The sequence below is a fragment of the Leucopleurus acutus genome (genome assembly GCF_964270905.1).
Source record: "Leucopleurus acutus genome assembly, chromosome: 15".
Classification (NCBI taxonomy): domain Eukaryota; kingdom Metazoa; phylum Chordata; class Mammalia; order Artiodactyla; family Delphinidae; genus Leucopleurus; species Leucopleurus acutus.
Window position 1 is genome coordinate 38,914,772 of NC_139157.1, and position 21,989 is coordinate 38,936,760.

The following is a 21,989-nucleotide window of genomic DNA, read 5'->3' on the forward strand; positions in this document are numbered from 1 at the left end:
CGAGGTGGATGGGCTGACGGCACCCACCCCCCTTCTATGTACACGGAGCTGCGACTGCCTCAGACAGCAAGCACTCAAGTACACGTTGCCTTTCCTGTTGGACATGAATGAGCTTCTCTGAACCAAGAGAGACAAATGAAGTTTTACAAGATACAGGCACTTTATGTTCCCAGTTTTATAAAGAAGTCAAGTGAAAAATACTTAATAAAAGCAACTGGAACAGAGAAAGCTTTAGGAGTTCTACCATTAGTTATAGTGACTTACACTCAATGCAAACAAGACAGCATCAACAAGTAAAACAAAGAAACAAAAAGTTTAACTGGGGTTAATGAACATACATGTAAAAAACAAATCCAATTTGCTGTAATTGGAGAAAAATGGCCATTTGAATCCAACTTAAAGATATGCCAATACTGTGATTTAACGCATCAAATCTTATGTACCTACGTAGCTGAGTAACATTTGAAAGCTTTGCAAGAGTGTGTGGTTAGTGAGAAAAGCAAAAGGTGCTTTTGATTCCACAGTATCTGATTAAACGAAACAAAGCAATTTACAAAAAAAAGTACCAAATGATACTTTAAAATAAATAGTTCATCATTTTGATGAATATATACACGTAGAGTCCACTTCCTGGGGATTTAGCTATCTAAAAGTGGCATATCACTATCCAGAGGTGCAGGAGCAAGTTCACATAAATAAAACAGTGTGGCTTCACTAGCTTCAGCTTCAGTCAATGGCTCCAGGCGAACAAGCTTACTTTGGGTTGGTTCTGGGTCCAAGCTGCTGTCCAGAAGCTCATCAACTTCTATGGGTTTATCTACAGAGGACATAACTTCTGATGATGCTGTACTCCCCTGTTCAACAGTAGAAGCAGGGTTCCCATCGAGGAATGCAAGAAGTGGAAAGGCAGTGTACTGTATAAGCTGCTTATCTATAACAAAGATAAGAAGACTGATCTTTTATCACCAGCTTATATAGAGTTCAAGCTATATGGTGGAAAAAACAGAAGCAGATGTGCATATGTGCAATCATTACCCTTATATAGCCAAACAAGAAATATCACACTTTGTGTCAGTAAATTTAAAAATGTACAAGTCAGAAAATGTACACTTTTATTCAACAATTAAGAACTGAGGGTTCTTTCAGTTCTCCTGAAGTTAAATAGGGGGAAAAAATGACAATCTTTAAGAACTATTACCACACCAATTCAATTTCCTTTATATGCTGGAACCTTGATACGTTATGCATAGAACTGAGACTAATACAAATCTGTGTTCAATTGTTAAGCATGGCAAAACCTTCCTTGGCCCACAGTTTCTACATAGAAATCTTTATTTAAAAAAACTAATACTACATTTATACCTACCTGTCTTGGGTTTAGATTTTCTTCCCTCTTCTGAAACTGGCTGAACTACATTGCTCTTGGTTTCTAATCCTTTATTCTCGGACTAAAAGAGAAAAAATAATATAAAAATACTTGTCTCATATTTTATATGTTCCTGAAAAATAGCAAAAAATTAAAAACTGGTAAAATATAAGAATATTGGTATGTTCTCTGAAATATATAGGAAAGGGGAGCATCAGGAAAGATGAACTAGGGAGAGAAAGAGATTTGAGTAGAGGTAATGAAACTGCCTAAGAAAACTACTGCTGTCATCAGGTGGATGAAACAAAGAACCTGAACTAGGATGACACTAAGTACAAAAAGGAGGGAGCATTTCAAAAGTTGAACAGACAGAATTTGACAAGAGTAGAAGATGGTAATGAATCAAAGATGACTAGTTTCTAATTGCTAATGAAGAGATAATTCTTTAAACAATTAAATTCATTTTAAACAGCTTTGATTTAAAACGTATTACACATTTCTTTTCACTCACAAACAGAATATTTAGCATAACTGAACACGTTTACAGTAGCTCAGGATAACATCCTTCAAACTATTTATCCCTATATTTGGAAGCCTCACAGTTGAGGTGGTGTTTCTTCATTTCCTTTTTGGCTCTTTCAATTCTTTTCTGTCATTTAAATTGCTTCTTTCAACCACTGTCTTCTCTCCTTACATCTGATTGTAAGGGGATTAATCTTTAAATGTTAAGTTCTTCAGTGTTCTTTTCAACGATGTTCAAACTGAGGTGCTGAGGTTCACAATTTTTCCTGAATAGCTGTAAGTCCCAGATATCTGCACACTTGTAAACTATATATGATGTAACAAACACACTAATTCCTATAATTTCCCTGATATTCATCACAAAATTAAGCAGTACAAGTTTCCAGGCTTCATAGATAATAATGACTCCAAGACATAATAAAAACTACTTCAACTTCCACCAAAATTTACATTAAAATATTTCTCATTTAGCATTCACAATAAATAAACATTAATGAAATGATACCTTCTGTATTTTTCTACTTCCTAAAATAGGTATTTTCCAAGGATGCCACTCTTGTTATTCTAAATGCATATTAGAACCAGGATGACAAATGGGTTTCATCTCCCATACAAACTGTTGCTTATTAGTAGTGACCACTTAGACTGCTACAGTGAGGAGTATAAGGCATCCTGACTCATTAGTAAAGAGTGCTGTAATACATGTCACATAATACCTGTCATGAGCAAGGCAATGACAGCTGATGTGTCAATTATTTAAAAACAATTTAGATTCTAAAACTATGATAAAAAGAATCACTCTCCATTTTAATTTTTCTATAGAGCAATATGTAAACTTGCTGTTTAACTGCTATTTCTAAAAGCTTCTGGGAACAGGAGATGATTCAAGAATAGAGAACGACTCAATGTCTAACAATAAACAAACAGTACAGCACATTCACTAAATGAATGCATGATATGGGTTCATTCAACTTAAGGTCTCACATTCAATAATATATTTACTGAAACACAGTACTGACGTGGTCCACAGATTCTTATAATATAAACCTAGCCAAACTATAGTCCAAATGCCAAATTCAGCATCCTGACTTTACTGAAAGTAAAGTTTTACAGAAGCACAGCCATACTCATTCTTTTATGTATTGTCTACGGCTGCTTTTGCACTACAAATTGCAGTTGACTAGTTGTGACAGAGAACACCTGGCTTCATGCAAACCCCAAAATATTTAGTCTTCACAGAAAAAGTATGACAACCCCTGATATAAATCATCCAAATACTGAATGTATAATCAACCTTTTAGTTCAAAAATTCACAAATTCCTTCAACTTTAAGTTAACCAGGCTATAACTTTGAAAATGCAGAAAATGTGGTCAGGCCATCCTCACACATGACAATGGTCAGAAAAATTCCACCTCCTCACTCTAATACCTCATATTTATTTAATATGTGTTCATTTTTTACTATAAAGAACACGAATAAGAATTTTGATTCTACTAATCTAGAATTTGTACACATTTCAGGGGACCTGATTTACCTTTTTATTCAATGAAAAGCAGGGATTACAGAACAATTTGGTATAAATACAAGATAAATGAAGTATATACCTACTCAAGACAATAAGCTATACAACGAAACAGAATGATTTCTAAAGGTCTGCTCTAACAACTTCACACTGTTCTTATTATTCATTAAAAACCAGTTCTAAAGAATTTGTTAACATCTGCTAATCCCAACTGCAGGTACTATACATTTAAGAAAATAAAACAATTACTTAAAAAAAAAAGTCCAAAATCCGTACTTCACTGTTTCAACTCACCTTACCTACAAATAGTATAAATCCCTGTGCTTTTACTGTATACTAATAAAATGAACGAACTTATTTTAAAATATGGGTACCCTTAAATTTTCAATAAAAAAATGCTGAGAAGTTTTTTATAGATGGAATAAGAATGTAAAATGAAGACACAGAACATGAAGAAATCATATTCTAATAATTTTTTTCAGTGATATACCTGAATATGCCAAATTTAGTCCGTTTATCTCCCAGCACATTGAGGGCTGATTTCACACTGGTACTTAACAGCACAAGGCACAGAAGAATTGGGCAATGATTCACCCCATAACCAAAAGCTAATTTTTCATCTAGAATTTTATTATCTTGATCACATTTATTAGGTAAGAATATAAAATGCTTTTTGTAACTGGGAGTGATACTGCTCTCTACTTACTAGGACTGTTTTCAAATTCTTACAGCTACGGGTCCTGAGCAACACAAATTAAAACTTACTTTTGTATTATTGATGTAATCTGTGGGATTCATCTGCACAGAACTAGTGAAAAGCTGAAAGACCAAACAAGAAAGATGATAAGTTTAAAAAATATTTTTAAAAAATTAACTGTGTGTTCAAAATTTCTATACAGCCATGTTGGGTGAAAAGATGTAGCTCCTGCACTAGGAAGTTTCCATATAGTAAAGCAAGTTTGGAAGAGAAAAGCGGAAAGAAAAACGAACAAAAGCAGAGCAAGCTAGCCCATGCATTAGCTGTTTTAAGAATTTCTATTCTATAAAGTAGTAGGGTAAATCACTTGAGACAAAGAGTGGTTTTCCCCACCTCCCCTCTCCTTCATTTCCTTTATTTTTTCCTCCCGAAAAGCCTCTGGCCTTAAATGGCACCCAGGGCTGAGTCCCTTGCCCTGACAAGAGCCTTCACTGACTACCTGCTAATTACGTGATAAACTTATAGAATCTGCTCTATGACAGTGGTTCCTAAATTACACCTCAAGTAGAGCCCTCCGACCAAATGGCTTAACTCCATGTTGGTTCTTTTCACCTCACCTAGCAAGGGAAGCCATAAATGCAAAGACCACTGCCTACTGCTTACTGCACTCCTCAGACCAGCCACTTTACAAACATAACTTTTGTTTATGTCATAAGCTTCAAAGTCATCCAGTCCACAGGGATTTACTGAACATCTAAGAAATAAATGACATCATGAAGAATACAAGATGAAGACACTATTCCTGCTCTCCAGGAGCTTACAATCTAAGAGGCAAAATAAGAATAACATCAAATAGCAACATATGATCAGATACAATCCAGTATTACAATAATAATGGATGGTGGGGCTCAAAAGTACTAAGGAGCTAAGAGAAAGGAAAACAGACACACACACACACCCCGTCCCTCAGATGAAACAAAAAGTCTTGATAAAACTATGTGACATGTAGTTCCTGGAGAATGGTTAGGACTTAGAAAGGAGAGGATGAAGGAGTACATTGTTACAGCATTAGCAACAACAGAGAGGAAGAAATGGTTGTGAGGTAAGTTCTACAAATAAGATGGTAAGTCCAAATAATGCAGAAGTCCTGAGTTGAATAGTAAGTTGTATACATAAGGTTCAAAAGGTACGGCAAGGCCAATGAATGGACAGGACATTCTGTCAGCAATAAGAGACTTGGGAGTGGCCTGAGTAATGAAATATACTGACTAAAGCATTTTAAGAGAATGAGCACACCAAATGGTTTGCAGGATAGAATGAAATGCAGAGACGCTCCTCCACCCTCTCTAAACACTGATTCCTCTCCTTAAAGTTCCACATTCATTGTGGCCCTAAAAATATCCCCAGCTCTTCTTTTCCTTTCATTAACATTTCTTCCTTTCATAACTTTTCCTCCTACTGATGCATGAAGAGGAAGAGACTCAGTTTCTTAAGAGTAGGTAACTATACATCACTGCCCATCTCTACCAGTTCAGCTTGTACTTGCCTCAGAGGCCTGACCAGATTTTGTCCCTACTGAGAGTGGCATCTGAGGAGGACCAGCAGTATAAACTCCTCACTCCTTCTTTGCCTCAATCCCTCTACCCACTGACTCAGGGATACCTTCATGTATTCCCAGCAGACGCATGGTCTGAAGTAGGAAAACAGATCATGTATGAGGAGCTGACAGAGTTGAATTCTAAGGTCAAGTCTCTCCTACTGATTCCACACTGGGTCACTTGTACTGAACTCTGCAGCAAGAACCCATGAGCTTCTCAGCATACTTATTACTCACACACGTTCTTACCATCTTTGCCATCTCAGAGAATAAGGCAACCTATGGGTAGATTTTTTATTTATGACAATACCCCAAAATTCAAGGATGAAATAAACAATGAAGGTCTTAGATGAGAGGCAACAGTGAAAATATTGGGTTGGCCCAGAAGTTCGTTTGGTTTTTCTGTAAGATGGCTCTAGTAGCACTTAGTTGTCTTTAACTTCATTTGAAACAATCTTGCTAGACTGTATTGTGACAGCTGTCATATCAGCGTGCATTTAAAAAAAAAATAAAATTGGTGAATTCTTATGTAGTCATTTTAATATTGAAGATGGAAGGAAAAAAAGCAACATTTTCAGCATATTATGCTTCCCTATTTCAAGAAAGGTAAAAACGCAACTGAAATGCACAAAAAGATTTGTGCAGTGTATGCAGAAGGTGCTGTGACTGACTGAACTTGTCAAAGGTAGTTTGCAAAGTTTCGTGCTGGAGATTTCTTGCTGGACGATGTTCCACGGTTGGGTAGACCAGTTGACGTTGATAGCGATCAAATCGAGACATTAATTAGAACAAGCAACATTACACCACGTGGCAGATAGCTGACATATTCAAAATATTCAAATTGAGCATTGAAAGTCACTATGAAGTCTGTTATGTTAATATGTATGTTAATCGCTTAGAAGTTTGGGTTCCACATATGTTAAGTGAAAAAACCTTCTCGAACATATTTCTACATGCGATTCTCTACTTAAATGTAAAGAAAACATTCCTTTTTCAAACAAATTGTGATGAAAAGTGGATACCATACAATAATGAAAAGTGGATACTGTACAATAATGTGGAACAGAAGAGATCATGCAGCAAGTGAAATGAACCACCACCAACCACACCAAAGGCCTGTCTTCATCCAAAGGTGATGTTGTATATATAGTGGGATTGGGAGTCCTCTGTTATGAGCTCCTTCTGGAAAACCAAACGATTAATTCCAACAAGTACTGCTCCCAATCAGACCAACTGAAAGCAGCACTTGACGAAAAGCATCCAGAATTAGTCAACAGAAAATTCATAATCTTTCCATCAGGATAACGCAAGACTACATGTTTCTTTGATATCCAGGCAAAAACTGTTACTGCTTGGCTGGGAAGTTCGGATTCATCAGCCATATTCCAGATATTGTACCTTCAGATTTCCATTTACTTCGATCTTTACAGAATTCTCTTAATGGAAAAATATTCAATTCCCTGGAAGACTGTAAAAGGCACCTGGAATAGTTCTTTGCTCAAAAAGATAAAAAGTTTTGGGAAGATGGAATTATGAAGGTGTATGAAAAATGGCAGAAGGTAGTGGAACAAAATGGTGAATACATTGTTCAATAAAGTTCTTGGTGAAAATGAAAAATTGTCTTATTTTTACTTAAAAACCGAAGGCACTTTCTGGTCAACCCAAAAGAAAGTAGGGATGGTTTGTGAACGTTATTTTGGAAAATACACAGGCTTGGTGAGCAAGGAGATAAAGAAACCAAGATTACTGTGATTACTGTCCTGTGTGGGTAACAGAAGACTGATACCACTACAGAAAATAAAGCTTGAAAAGGTAGCTAGTTTAGAAAATAAACAAAGGTTTGGTGTTAAAAACAAATAACTTAAGGCAAGATCTAACTGATGATCCCAAAGGCATGGAATTAGAATTCAAGCAAAGGTTACTTTAAAAAATATTAAGAGCTGGAGATATACATTTGAGAGCAATCCTACAAGCTAAAATCCCTCCAGAAAGGCAGGATAGAAAAAAGAAGAGAGGTAGGAAAAAACAGGATAAAAGACTGGGTACCTTGGGGAATATCCACAAGTAGAAGACAGCAAGAAAAAGAAAAGCTCTTAGAGGAAACAGAATGGTTAGGGAGATAGGAAGAGAACAAAGAGGTCCAGTGCCTTTAAAATCAACAGGAAAAGTTCTACAGTAGAAAATCAATAGTGTTAAACAGTAATAGTGTTAATTACTTATAATCCTTACAAAAGCCCTTCATGTCAGGCATCAGCCATATTTAACAGATGGGGAAACTGAGCAAGAGAGGTTAACTTTCCCAAGATTAATAACTTAGCTAGTAAGTAACATGAGCCAAAAATGGAACCCAAATCTGTCTGATTCAAAACAAACCTTCTTCCACTAGCCCAGTGGCCTAATTTGAAGAAAAAAAAAAAAAAAAGCTGCAGGCTACTTACAGTGGATATACCAAGACAGCACAGGCTTTGAGTAAATAAGCAAGACAATCCAGGGTTTCAAAGGAAATATAGAGTGAAAAAAAAAAGTAACGAACACAGCCACTCATTTCTACAGTTTTGTAGTAAAAGGATTGGAGAAACAGAATGGTAAATGAGCAGAGCAACACATCAAAATGGAGATGATCTGTACCCACTGAAGGCAGTTGGAAAAGATCAAGGATAGAGAGAGAAAAACAGAGAGGCGGGGGGCAGGTGTACAAACTGGCTTTAAAAAGGAAGTACTTCCTCTAAGAAGAAAGGATATGAGATTCCACAGCTGATGAGAGTATCAGGGCATGGTGAATTATGCTCTGTGAATAGGGAAGTGTTGGCTGGATAAGGTCGTGAGGACAAAAGAACGTGATAACTGTTCCAAAGTTAAATTAAAATGACCTACTTGAAGACTGTGAGGATTTGTAGAGTCAGAATTACAGGATTTTATTTCCTTCTTAGTGATCTAAGGGAGAGATATTCTAAAAGGTCTCTGGATTCAGATTGGGGACAAAGACTGATAGAATCAAGAAGGGCTGTCAAGTTACTGTTAAACAAGTCCAAATAGGTCATTAACATGGATGTTGAATTCAGTTAAGAGAATAACATGGAAAGGAAATCTTCAAAGAAGGTGAAATCCATCCTGTGAGGCACTGATGATTTAGGAAAAATAAGTCATGTGACACTGACAAACTGTAGAATCCTCTGATGTGAGAGAAGCTGTATTTTAAGGAAAAAAATGCAAAACAAAGAACAACAAAACTTTTCAAGTAAAAGAACACAACAGGGGCTTCCCTGGTGGCGCAGTGGTTGAGAGTCCGCCTGCCAATGCAGGGGACACGGGTTCGTGCCCCGGTCCGGGAAGATCCCACATGCCGCAGAGCAGCTGGGCCCGTGAGCCATGGCCGCTGAGCCTGCGCGTCCAGAGCCTGTGCTCCGCAACGGGAGAGGCCACAACAGTGAGAGGCCCGCGTACCGCAAAAAAAAAAAATAACACAACAGAAAATGTTCACAACAGGAAATGGAAATAGGGGAAAGAACAAGATTCATCTGGATGAAACCAGGCCACATAGAAAGCTTTAGGTAAGAGAGAGAGGAGTGGTAGGAACAAGAGAAAAGAGAGCAAGGTTAGTACCAGAAATGATAGACAAGGACTCAAAGTCCAGACAACATAGGAATCAAGTTCATATAGGTGGTGGTGAGGACTGGAATAGGGGAATCTTAGGACTCAATCCAAAAACTTTTTAAATATAATAACATATAATACATTTGACTGAAAAACATTAATTCCCAAAGTATTAAGAAGTGCCTCCATGCTGTTTCCTGGCTAATTATTTACACTATTTGCACTGATTTCTATTCAGTGACAATTTACTCTAGAGCAAAACATAACACAGCAACAAGTCCAGACAAGACCTGGATTTAATAGTACTGTTGAACAGAGTTGATATGTTGTTACACAGGGATTAACTGAACTTCTACTCAGAGACAAATAGTGATCTCCCTCCTTCACTTTCCTGAACCCATCTGTTCATTCTAATAAACAAAACCATTCATTTAAAAAAATAAACTGCAAAAACAGTGTAGAATTCAAGAATATGATGCACTGATTTATAAATACTATACATAAATACACAAACTGCCGGTACAACAAAGAATATTCAAAGTACCTACTTCGACCAGGAGATCTGGGTCTATGCTAAACTGTCTTCCTGACAGCATGGCTTGGAAGTCCTCTAAACTGCAATCAATACTGTCAAGATAATCCAACAGCTCAACCCTAAGGAAAAAAGATTTTAAAAAAATCAAATATTAGGTTTCCTTGCTTTTATGTTTAAAATCACACTGCAGTCTAGCTAGGCAAAATATTCCTAGCAATTGCTGAATCCTTACCAATTCTCAACCTTAAGAGATCCTATTCACTATTTAGGATTCAAAAAAACTTGGTTAATTGAGAACCCACAGCCTTTATACAAAACTTTAGTATTTAAAGAAAAAAGGTTCTGCAATAACCCAGTCTGATTTATCTTTTTCCTCTATACTATAAATTATAAAATGTTTAACCTCTTACTACTGGTTATATTGCTACTAACTTCTAGTTTTCCTTTGCTATAAAATAAGTTCCTTCATAGAGATTGTATTATTCCACAGTCCTGATAAAAACACAAACACACACAATCATACACACTTTTTTAAGACATTCAAAACCAAGTATTTCATTACAGAAATCTGAGGAATTGACAAGAAGATCCCAAGACTGCTCTTGGGATAATTAAATCTTTCTCAAAATACCATCTGCAGAGCTCAGCACTAACCAGAACAGAAAGGTTGACTACATAGGTTCATAAACTGAAAGGAAAATCATTCAAAGAGAAAAAGAACATGTGAAGTAAACAAAGAAAGCAAATAAACTTAGACAACCTTTAGATGAGACTCACTTTCCCAAAAGATTGATGTTATCATTTAAAATGGAATCCATCATGGTCACAGGATCTTCTGTGGTCAGACTAGATGAGCCATTTAGCTGGACGGCACTAGACATGAGAGGGCTGGTGCCATCACTGCCTGAACTTAGGGATTCTCTGGCTGGTTCACTCTGATCTCCACTCTGAATGACAGGTGCATATTCATCTTCATTGTCATCTTCAACAATGACAATATCAGGGTACTGGCTACAGCTAGATCAGCAATATGAGAAATAACCAATTACATTCTCAGACTAATTCAATAAATTCACCCTATCCAGTCACTCTCCATGGAAACTCTCTCCCCAAACCACCTGTCAAAAGGCTTTTCTTGGGTGTGTAGTTTAATGAAAAATATTGATACTTCATATAATATAAGACCACAAAGAATCAATTAAAGGTCTTTAACTCCAAACTTTAAAAATAAGAATGAATTCTCATTACTTTTTGCTGGGAGTCTTTTCGCTGGAGGGAGGGGGGTTATGTGCTTGAATAATTTGGCTTAATTTTTCAGTTCAATAATTAAAATATGAGTCAGATATTAGTTTATCAAAGAATAAAGTAGTTTTAAATTTAGATCTCTGATAAAAAAAGAGTAATATTTTCAAAAATTGTATTTCACAATCTCCTTACTTGGAGGGATCAGATATAACATCCTCATTAGTTTCTGGAATAACTGGGATATTTTCTTCATCTGCATTATCATCAGTAACGTCATAAATAATGATATCATCTGAAATCCGCTCCCTTGGCTTTAAACCTTCAGTCCTACTGTGTGGAACCTAAAAAATCAGGTAGAAAATATATCAAAAAACTGAAATTATTTTGACTACTAAACAACCATTTAAAAAATGTTAACTGGGCACTGAGATACGATGGTAAGCAAAACAGATATGTTTTCTGCCCTTATGGGACTTATACACTAAATTGGTATTAGAAGTACCAATTTACAGAGGTATGAGATGTATTATCTGCATGCTACTTAACTATTTCTCTTACTGTAAGGGACATTAAAGATGACATGCCTCAGAATGTTTCTATGAAAAGATCTTCAAATTTTAAAGATTTTTTATACCCAAAGAGTAAAAAAGTCTTAGGACTTCATCAGAAATCTCGAACATAACCAGATGGCCACTGGGCTGATGGGGATTATTTCATCTCAAGCTACTCTGTTTGATGCCATGTTTTATTCTTACTCATTGAATGGTTTCTTTAAAAGGGGGAAAAAAACATTTCAACTATTCCACAGCTAAATGTCAGTCTGGCATTTTAGCAATTATTATTTTTTTTAATTCAGCTACAGCTATATTCAGACCATGGATACACTAATAAAAAAACATTCAATTCTCCAAAGCAAACTAAAGTCATTATTATAATAGAAAATTCTATCAATTTCAACTCTAGATAATATAGAGGCAAAAGATGCAAATCAAGTTAAATTAAGAAATCTTCACCCATTTACATGAGTCTTCAATCCTAAAAACAGGTATGCCTGATAATTTAAACAGTGGGAAGAGGAACCAGATGTCAGGTTAACTCTGACTTGCCTGAGAACAAAAATCTCAATACTTTAATAATAAATCTAAAGCAGTATTTAGAATTCTAAGATTTGAAAGTAACAATGATAATCAGATATTAAAAGAAGTCTGGACTCAACTAATTGCCACTGGGTATAAGTTTGACAATTTACCCAGAGAGCTTGTGAAAAAATGAAGGTAAACAAAAATATTTTTTTGAAATTGCTACAGTAAAAGAGTCTAGGTCTGTACACATTTATAATAAAAGTTGGAAACAACTTAAAATAACCAACGGACAAGTGCATAATTACATTATCATAATATTCAATTAATCTCATATAGTAGTTAAGATCAACTAAATCTCTATGTTTAATAAATCTCAAAAGCAAGACCAAGTGAAAGAGGCCACACTGCAAAATGATATGTACAAAATAATATCATTTATATAAAGCTTAGACATATGCAAAATAATACCAAATATTTTTCATGGATTCACACATCAATAGGCCATGGGAATGACACATACTACTTCAAGATAGTGATTTATCTCTGGGTGACAGGGGAGACTGGAGAGGGAGAGAAAAATGAACTTGGGAACAGGTAACTGAGACAACTGTATTTGTAATAGTTTATCTCTTAAAATAATCTAGAGCAAATGATAAAAAATGTCATGATTTAAAAGCTGGAGGATGAACAGTTAGATTATTCACTAAACTTTTTCAAATGCATGACATACTGCTGTAATAAAATTTAGTTTGATATAATAAATATAAAACAGAATTTTAAAAATTACTTTATGATGGTGATTATCAGCTGGTTCTTTCACTATGTGCTGAAACAAATTCTTCTTTTGAGCTCCATTAGTGTTTAGAAGTAGAGGTCTGAAAATCAGAAGATATACATGAAGTTCAGTGAGCAAACATACATGGAGTTTAAATTGCTTCTAATAATTTAGCCACATATAAACACACTCATTTTAATAATGAATAAAAAATTTCAGTACACAAGAAACTCTTAAAAACGATTACCTCTTTGGAGGGGTATGGGGGATAGTGTATCCACGGCTTTTATTTCTCCATTCTTCTGTGTTATCTTTGTTATAATAAACACTATAAACTACTCTCCCCAAATATACTTCATTGCTGACTGAACTACATAACTCTTTATGGTTCTTACATAGTAAAAAGTAGGTAATATCGCAAAGACTCAATGGAAGTAGAGTTAATTCTACAGCATAAGCTGTAAGTATAACCAAGCTCTGCTAAAATCCTTTGCCTTACAAGATAATCTTTTTCTCCTTCTACCTATTCCTTTGTCCACTGTTTTCCTTATGTTTTAATTGTGACAAAGGTAGTTACTGACATTTATGGGTATCACAACCCATGGTCAATGTACAGGTTTTTAAAGACCCTTGTGAGTGGATTAAACATGAGATATCAAGTAAAAACTTTTTATGCTTTTTTCAGCATGTATCCTCTCTTTAAGAGTTTCTCTCACTGAGGACTAATGCTACAATAATTTGCTAATGTGAATGAAAGATGAACTCTTTATAAACCGTATGTATGTAAAACGACCATTTAGGCTATTCTAATCTTTCAAAAACAGCAAGATGACAATAGTAGGAAACACCACCACTCTTGAAATGTTAGAAGTATAATTTAACAAGGGAGGACTGTTCATCTGGGACAACACGCATACACTCAGCAAATGTAAACCATTCATGATTAAATTCTAACGTTTGGTTGTCTATAGATAGGTCAAAATGTATTATCATAAAATCTTACCTTTTACGTTTTAAACTCACAAGTTGGTTATTCTGAACCAATGTAACAATAAACTGGACAATCTAAAAGGAAAATATAAATAAGAAATATTCCATCATAGATTCTTAATTCTTTAGTCTATATTACAAGTCTTATAAAATTAATGCAGGTACTGTATGTCCTCTATTCTAAGTCACAGTTTCTCACATATTAACATTTTAAATTTGGATGCATCTTACAATGATATTTAAAGAAATGTACCAGCATCCAGGCAGAAGAACAACCTGTGATAAAGTTGCTGCTACCTAAGATATAGAGGTACCTAGGACATCCATCTACCCATCTATCTATCTAGCTTCCTACCCACCCATCCACCTATTTATCTACCAAATATTCAGTTCAATTATTTGTCTTGATAAGTACCAAGCATGCCTGGATACAGATCCCTATTTTTACTTAAAATTCTTTCAAGAAGATTATGACGCAGAAAAGAAAACTGATGTTTGACAGATATTTTTCTTATACCAGGTAATACAATTAGAGGCAAAAGAAACTGCCAACTCTCTCAGAATAGATCTTACTATTTTCAAGTTAGAAAAAGTTTATTGGCTAACTCTAGAAAAATTATTATTGAGACACTGAACATCTGTCAAAGCTTCCTGATGACAATCACGGGAAGCTGATTTAATCTTCAGAGTCTGATTAAATTTAGAAAAAGACTATTAAACAGATCAAGACATGCAAGCAATCCTTCATATTTTATGATAGTGTTTCTTAAAGTGTGGTCCATGGACCAGCGGCACTGGCCTAGGAGCTTTTTAAATATGCAAATTTCTGCCTCACTCCAGAATTGCTGAATCTTAAATTCTGAGGATGAGGTCTAGCAACATGTGTTGTTTAGCAAGACCTCCAGGTGATACTGATATGAATGTGAGAACTGGTTTAGGGTATGTCTTGAAATTATACTGCCTAAAGGAGTTAAAAAAGTAAACTATTAAAAGCAGTATAGGGGCTTCCCTGGTGGCGCAGTGATTAAGAATACGCCTGCCAATGCAGGGGACACGGGTTCAAGCCCTGGTCCAGGAAGATCCCACATGCCAAGGAGCAACAAAGCCTGTGCGCTGCAACTACCGAGCCTGCGTTCTAGAGCCCACGAGCCACAACTACTGAGCCCACATGCCACAATTATTGAAGCCTGCGTGCCTAGAGCCCGTGCTCCACAACAACAGAAGCCACCGCAATGAGAAGCCTGAGCACCACAACAAAGAGTGGCCCCCGCTCGCCACAACTAGAGAAAGCCCGCGTGCAGCAACGAAGACCCAAGGCAGCCAAAGATATATAAATATATTTTTAAAAAATTTATTTTAAAAAAAAGCAGCAGTATATCACTGAGATGTTATGAATAAAGGCCAAGTGACTGATGACTATTTAGACTCTGCAGAAGAGTTCCTTGTACACAATTAAAATAGAGAATTGTCCATTGAAAATACACACCGTATAGCTTTAATTTTGTAATTCTCCCCCAAACGAGGCTACTAAATGGTTTGCCTTACAATCAGTATTAACTTTGCCATGGAGAAAAATATAGACATTTTAGTTGAAGAGTTAGACAGCATTAGAGTCTATGAAAAGGAGGTTAGCCACTAAATTGCTTATTCAAAAGAAAATGCTGACAGCTGATGAAAAGACAACATTTAACCTTAAAGATATCTATGAAATAGTCCAATTACTTTTGTTAATTTATAAAAAAGTGTTAGGGAAAATTCTTAAAACATTAGTTGGCTGAATTTACAAGAACATGAATCTCTGGCTAAATTTCTCCTGAAATTTGCTGTGTATTTCAGTTCTCTTCTAACACTTTGGCATTATGTTGTAGAGTTCGTTTCCTGAAGGAGAAGATGAGGCATTTAACATTTACATCATTGGACTTCTTTAGCTGACAAGTTCTATAAAGACACCTCCCATATATTATTCCAATTAATCCAAGGCCAAACAGTAAATGGCAGAATTAGAAACAAATTCCAGGAATAGAGAAAAAATTATCACCTGTCATCATGCATTATGTAAACTCCCTAACCCCACTAAAACACATAGATTCAAATTCAAATTTGAGCAGAAAGAATGTTAGATTTCATGAAAAACTGAAATGTTAAATAAGTATTTTATCAACTATCCTTGCTTTCAAAAAAAAAAAAACCCAACAAATTATGGAGTATTGTGAGTTGATATTTAACCAAAACATTGTTTTCTGAAAAAGATTAACAGATTTTAAAAATAAAGCACAGGTTAAGGTACACCTATCATTTAAAATCAGGTATTCTTAAATAGGGCTTCAAGTTGGAATCAAATATGAAAGTTTTAAAAATACATGTACTTGGACTAAACACTTAAAGTTGAATCCTACATTCAACCTTCACTTGCATACTTATTTTTAAAAATCAGTATACCTATTTTGACTATGGGCCAAAGGGTACAGCTACCATTCATCTCTGTGTTCTAACCCTGCTCCACTACACCCATATCCTTTCAGTCATAACACTATTTTTAGCTAATGGCCTCTGACTAGGAACAAACTGAAGCTCTCCCACCCTCCCTCCCCTGATAAAACCTGTTGCTTAAACTTAGTCCAGTTTACTCATGAGCAAAAAATAGCTGCCTTAATTACTTTTATGTTTCACCTCTTATTAACATATGAAAGCTGATATGAGAAGATTAAATCACAAGGACACAATTGCAGCAGAGAGATTTTCTGTTCCCCCAGTAATTTTCAGCTCATATACTAAAATCTAGGATTTATTTTACAACACTACATTAACTGCTTTTCTGCACATACGAATAGTGGCATACACTTGTAACTCATTTTTTGAACACATAATTTGATCGACCGATTTGAAAATATTAGTCATTTCTCTTCCAAGACCATATCTATGCCTTTTAGAATAAAAAATAGTAAGACAAAAACAAAAAAAAATCCCACACAGTAAAGCTATGTCTTTTACATAAAATATTAAGAAATTGGTAGTATATTGATTATACTCCTAAGAATTAAGTATAATAAAGTTGTTATATCAGGCAAAAAAATTTTACTAAAAGCTAATGAAACATTATCTGGAAGTATGGAATGACTACATTTAGCTAATAAGAAATTTTTTTTATTACAAAGAATATGTAACACTTGGCTTAATTTGTTTGATTTCATAGTTTTACTTCTGTGTACCCAATACATAAGAAACTAAGATCAATCACTGACTACTCAATAGAGATTTCTGGAGGGGGGGGTCACAAATGGTACTCATTAAACAAATGCAGATTACAGTCACAGAGAAAAAAGCTTACCTTTCGAATAACTTGTTGCTGTTGTGCATGTTTTGCTCGTAATTCTGACACCTCCTTCCAAAGGGACTCATTCTCACTATGTTATCATTTATGAAAAATAAAAATAAAAAAATTCAGTCAGATAAGCCAGACCTCAATATCTTTAATTAAGAACACCAGACGTGAACTAGTTTTTACTATATATCTTTATGAGACTAGGAAAACTTTGGTTCAATTACACAGAATGGCAACTAACCTTGACACAACTCCAGAATCCTTCCTTCATAACTGTAGTATCTTCTACTCATGGCAATGTATGCATGAAAACTTAAGATTTATGCTTACATCCATACATAGTAGGCCATTTACTCCTCTGACAATCTGCTTCATTACTTCCTGTTTAAAAAATAACCTAACTTTTCAACTATGGCTACCATGTGAATTCAGGACTTGTGCTTAGGAAACAATTCTTAAAGGGGAAATGACATTTACCCAACACTTGCTATGCCAGGCACTATTCTAAACATTTTATGTGTATTACTTAAACTTCTCTAAAATCTGTCAAGAAAGGAATTATCTCTATTTTATAGATGAGGAGACTGAGACTCAGAGAATTGAGAAGACTTACCCAAGATCACACAGACAATTTGTTAAGTATTGATGTCGAGCTGAAGTCTGTAAGACTCTAAAACTGTCTAAAGATCTGTCTCAAACACAAGCATATAAATGTTTGGTTTTTTTAAAGCATATTAAAAGATGTGTTTTTTTAAAAGCATATCTAAATACATGACAAACCAATTATATGCCCAGCAGTAATAGTTTTTTTTTCCTTCATTCACCATCTTCCATTGAAATTGCAGTTATTAAATGTTAGCAGCAATGATAATTTTGAGAAGGCCTGAAAGATTAATTCCTCTATTAAATGCTCTAATTTTTGCTCTTTTGTTAATTTACACAAAAGCCATCTTCCTCAATCCAAACTATTACAAAAGGGACTGAATTTAAATATAGAGGGCACAGAAAATAAGATTTTTTTTTTTTTTTTTTTTTTTTTTTTTTGGGCTGTATGCGGGCCTCTCACTGTTGTGGCCTCCCCAGTTGCGGAGCACTGGCTCTGGACGCGCAGGCTCAGCAGCCATGGCTCACGGGCCCAGCCGCTCCGCGGCACGTGGGATCTTCCCGGACCGGGGCACAAACCCGCGTCCCCTGCATCGGCAGGCGGACTCTCAACCACTGCGCCACCAGGGAAGCCCGAAAATAAGATTTTGATACTTAATAACTACTGTACTTTTTCTGACTCAGAAATATAAAGATACCGTCATCTGCCTACTAAAGATAAGTAGGAGAATGGTTACCACTAAGACTTACAGGATGAATTTGAGATCCCACTTCTTAAAAGCTAAATCTGAGATTCAAGGAACTGGGTCAAAGGGCACTTCAACAGACACAAGATACATAGAGTAAACCAACATAAGTGCTTAAATAAAACATGCAAAACTAGCAAGCTTCAAATTAAGGCTTATTAAAAAAGGGAATCAAAGTCCAAGGTTACTCTCAATGAAGATACTTGAGTTAAGAATAGCTAAACTAACGTCCCACAATTGAAATGGGACAGACAATACATAAAATAAATACTCTTAAGACCTTGGCGCCTATTTACTATAAGAGAATTCCAACTACTTACTAAGAAGAGAAATATAGGTCTACTCTATACACAAGTTGTTAATGTGGCATTAGGATAATGGTGCCAAAAATTGTAGTAAAACAAAATACAGCACTTTTCTGTAGAAAAAAGGTTTGAATATCACTTTCCCAAGTCTATGTAAAGTAAGTATCAAGTAGGACAAGTCTCTAGTGCCCTTTTTTCCCTATTTTTTGTGTCCTATTTTTTCCTAAAAGATAGGCCACATAGAAAATGTCCTAAGAAACTTCTATAAAAGAAAGGATAGGTAGCGTATGCCGTATTTTTTTTTAAGATTTTTTTATGTGGACTAATTTTGAAGCCTTTATTGAATCTGTTACAATATTCCTTCTGTTTTTTTTATGTTTTTTGGCCGCGAGGCATGTGGAATCTTAGCTCCCCAACCAGGGATCAAACCCACACCCCTGGCATTGGAAGGTGAAGTCTTAACCACTGGGTCCACTGGGTCCAGAGAAGTCCCTGTAGTATGGCTTTTGGTCCTCATATGTGTGTAAACATATGAAATTCAACCTAAGGAGAATCATAGTTTCCTACACCAACTTAATGATCTATTATTTCATCAGTAACACTTGTGCATCAAATTGTTTTGACTGACCAGGTTTATATATTCTTTCAACACCATCATGAAAATACAATATTGGGGTAAAGTTTATGGCTACAAATAAAAAATAAAGGGAATCAATACTTAAGAAAAAGGCTTTTGATCTTGGCTTCAACAATGTAATCTAGGTACTTAAAGCACTAACCTCCAAACCTCACACACACATACACACCAACCCCCATATTAGGATTATATTTGGAAATAATACTTTACCTTTTTAATTCAGAAAGCCTGGACTCAATGGTTTCTTGTTTTATTTGAACCTTCTGAGCACTACTTATAATTTTTGTTAAATCTTCCTGACGAATTTTATTTTCTTCTGGTTTTGCAGATGAAACCTTTCAAAAAGTAAATGTAGGAAATTAAACAAATACTAAACACCATGATTATAATTCAAAACTTCCCTGTTATAAGACGTTTTTGTAGCCTGTCCAGGAAGTGAGATTTAGTTCCAAAAGCCCAGGAAAAGAATAGACTTCATAGCTTAAAGAGAGGATAAGGAATAATCAGTTTATTTATTTTTAATGTGGAAAAGTTTCCATAAGCAGGAGCAACTTAAGGGCTTTTTTTTTTGTTTTCATTTTCTTCTGTCAAATTCCCAGTAATTTCCCCAAGCCTATTTATTATTGCATTCCACTTTTAATTAAATTTATGCAGAATAGTTGCACACTAAGACCATGTTCTTTCATGGTCTACTACCCTTTTACCGCCCCCCACCCCACCTTGTGAATTTAGTCAAAATATCTTATTTCAGCAAAACATATCATCCATTCAAAAATGTATTATTTAAATTCCTACTATATATAAGGGACTTATTCTGAGCACTAGATATTCAGCAGTGAACTAAAGAAAATCGCCCTCCAGACAGCTGACTTTCTAGTAGGAACTTATGATTTTAAGTTAAATTATAAGGAGTGAGCCATCACCATATAGATGACTCCTTATCCTAAGTCAGAATGTAAACATTTCCTTTCCTCTAAAAAGTGTTTAAAGACTGAGCCCTCCATACAGTTGAGCGCAGAGGAAAAAAAAAATAAAGGGCAAAATAATTAAAGCTTTATTAGTCTAAGTTGTCCCAACAAGAAAACCTGTGTATTTCAGTACCTTCTTAATGTCAACAAATGAAATATGTCTTGGCCAAGTATACTACATGTTAACGCTCTAATTAAATCATGTTAACAATAGCTCACCTTCCTTTTAATGTTCTCCAACAAGTCATCCTGGCCTTGTTTGAAGTAAGGATGCTGAAATTCAACAGGACCATCTCGTTCTTGCTTCACAATTCCAGAGTCAATATGTACTACTTTACGAAAACCATCTGAAAAAGATTCAAAATTCAGATTTTGAATAAAATTTTAAATAGACAAAAGTAAAAACTTAAAAAATTAATGGTGCTTCTATGGAATATATTTTCCTTTATCATCCTAATGGTGGAAAAGGTTTAATCAGTGACTGATGACAGTACTCCAATTAAACTGCTATCCATACTCACACATATTCAGTTGCCTTACAAAACTTGCCATGTTATTGTGCTTGAAATATTTGGGAAGAATTTCTTTTGCAAATCTTTGTTCATCCAAAACCAGAAAGCTTTGGCCATTCTGAAAAAAATTGAAAACGTCAATTAGTTAAGATCCTCTGAAATTAGGTGATACATATGAACCTCAAAACTTGGCAGTCCTTCCATGACACCTTCAGACCATCATTTTATTCCTGTTAATAGCAGCAAAAACAAACTGCAATTAAGCTACAAATTTCAATTAAGCTCCAAACTGCAATTAAACTTTTTGATGTCAATCTCAAAAGTTTAGGAGTATGTATCAAACCAAAAGCTGCATCAAACTTTATAGTTAAATATTAGAAAGATTTCCATTCTTCTAATCAAAAACTAATAAAATACAGTATGTAGCTAGTATAATTACTTAACAATGTTTTAAAGCCAATGCAATTAAGACAAAAATAAGATAAAATTTGAAAGAAAGTCATATTTTATCAATAAACATAATTATATATTTGTACAATCAACTGAAAAACCACAAGAGAATTCAGTAAGATATCTAGCTACTAATTGACACACTAATAACGAAAGGTCAGAAAGAAAAATTTTTTAAAAATCCCATTTACCACTGCAACAAAAAGAATAAAATACATAGGAATAAACCTACCTAAGGAGACAAAAGACCTGTACTCTGAAAACTGTAAGACATAGATGAAGGAAATCAAAGATGACACAGATGAAAAGATATAACATATTCTTGAATTGGAAGAATCAATATTGTCAAAATGACTGTACTACGCAAGGCAATCTACAGATTCAATGCAATCTCTATCAAATTACCAATGGCGTTATTCACAGAACTAGAACAAAAAAAATCTTAAAATCTGTATGGAGACACAAAAGACCCTGAAAAACCAAAGCAATCTTGAGAAAGAAAAAATGAAGCTGGAGGAAT

At 35.0% G+C, this 21,989-nt stretch overlaps 1 protein-coding gene across 1 annotated transcript; it reads right to left on the minus strand.

The window, feature by feature from the left end:
• Positions 1–21,122, minus strand: HSF2 (heat shock transcription factor 2). The gene is made up of 12 exons (XM_082855340.1): positions 21,029–21,122; positions 20,727–20,854; positions 19,750–19,874; positions 17,255–17,330; positions 13,940–14,001; positions 12,949–13,036; positions 11,272–11,420; positions 10,612–10,851; positions 9,848–9,953; positions 4,177–4,230; positions 1,367–1,448; positions 1–931 (listed from the first exon to the last, which is right to left on the minus strand). The coding sequence occupies exons 1-12, from the start codon at positions 21,057–21,059 to the stop codon at positions 639–641; spliced, it is 1,434 nt and encodes a 477-aa protein (XP_082711466.1). The 5' UTR covers positions 21,060–21,122; the 3' UTR covers positions 1–638.
• Positions 21,123–21,989: the final 867 nt, after the last annotated feature.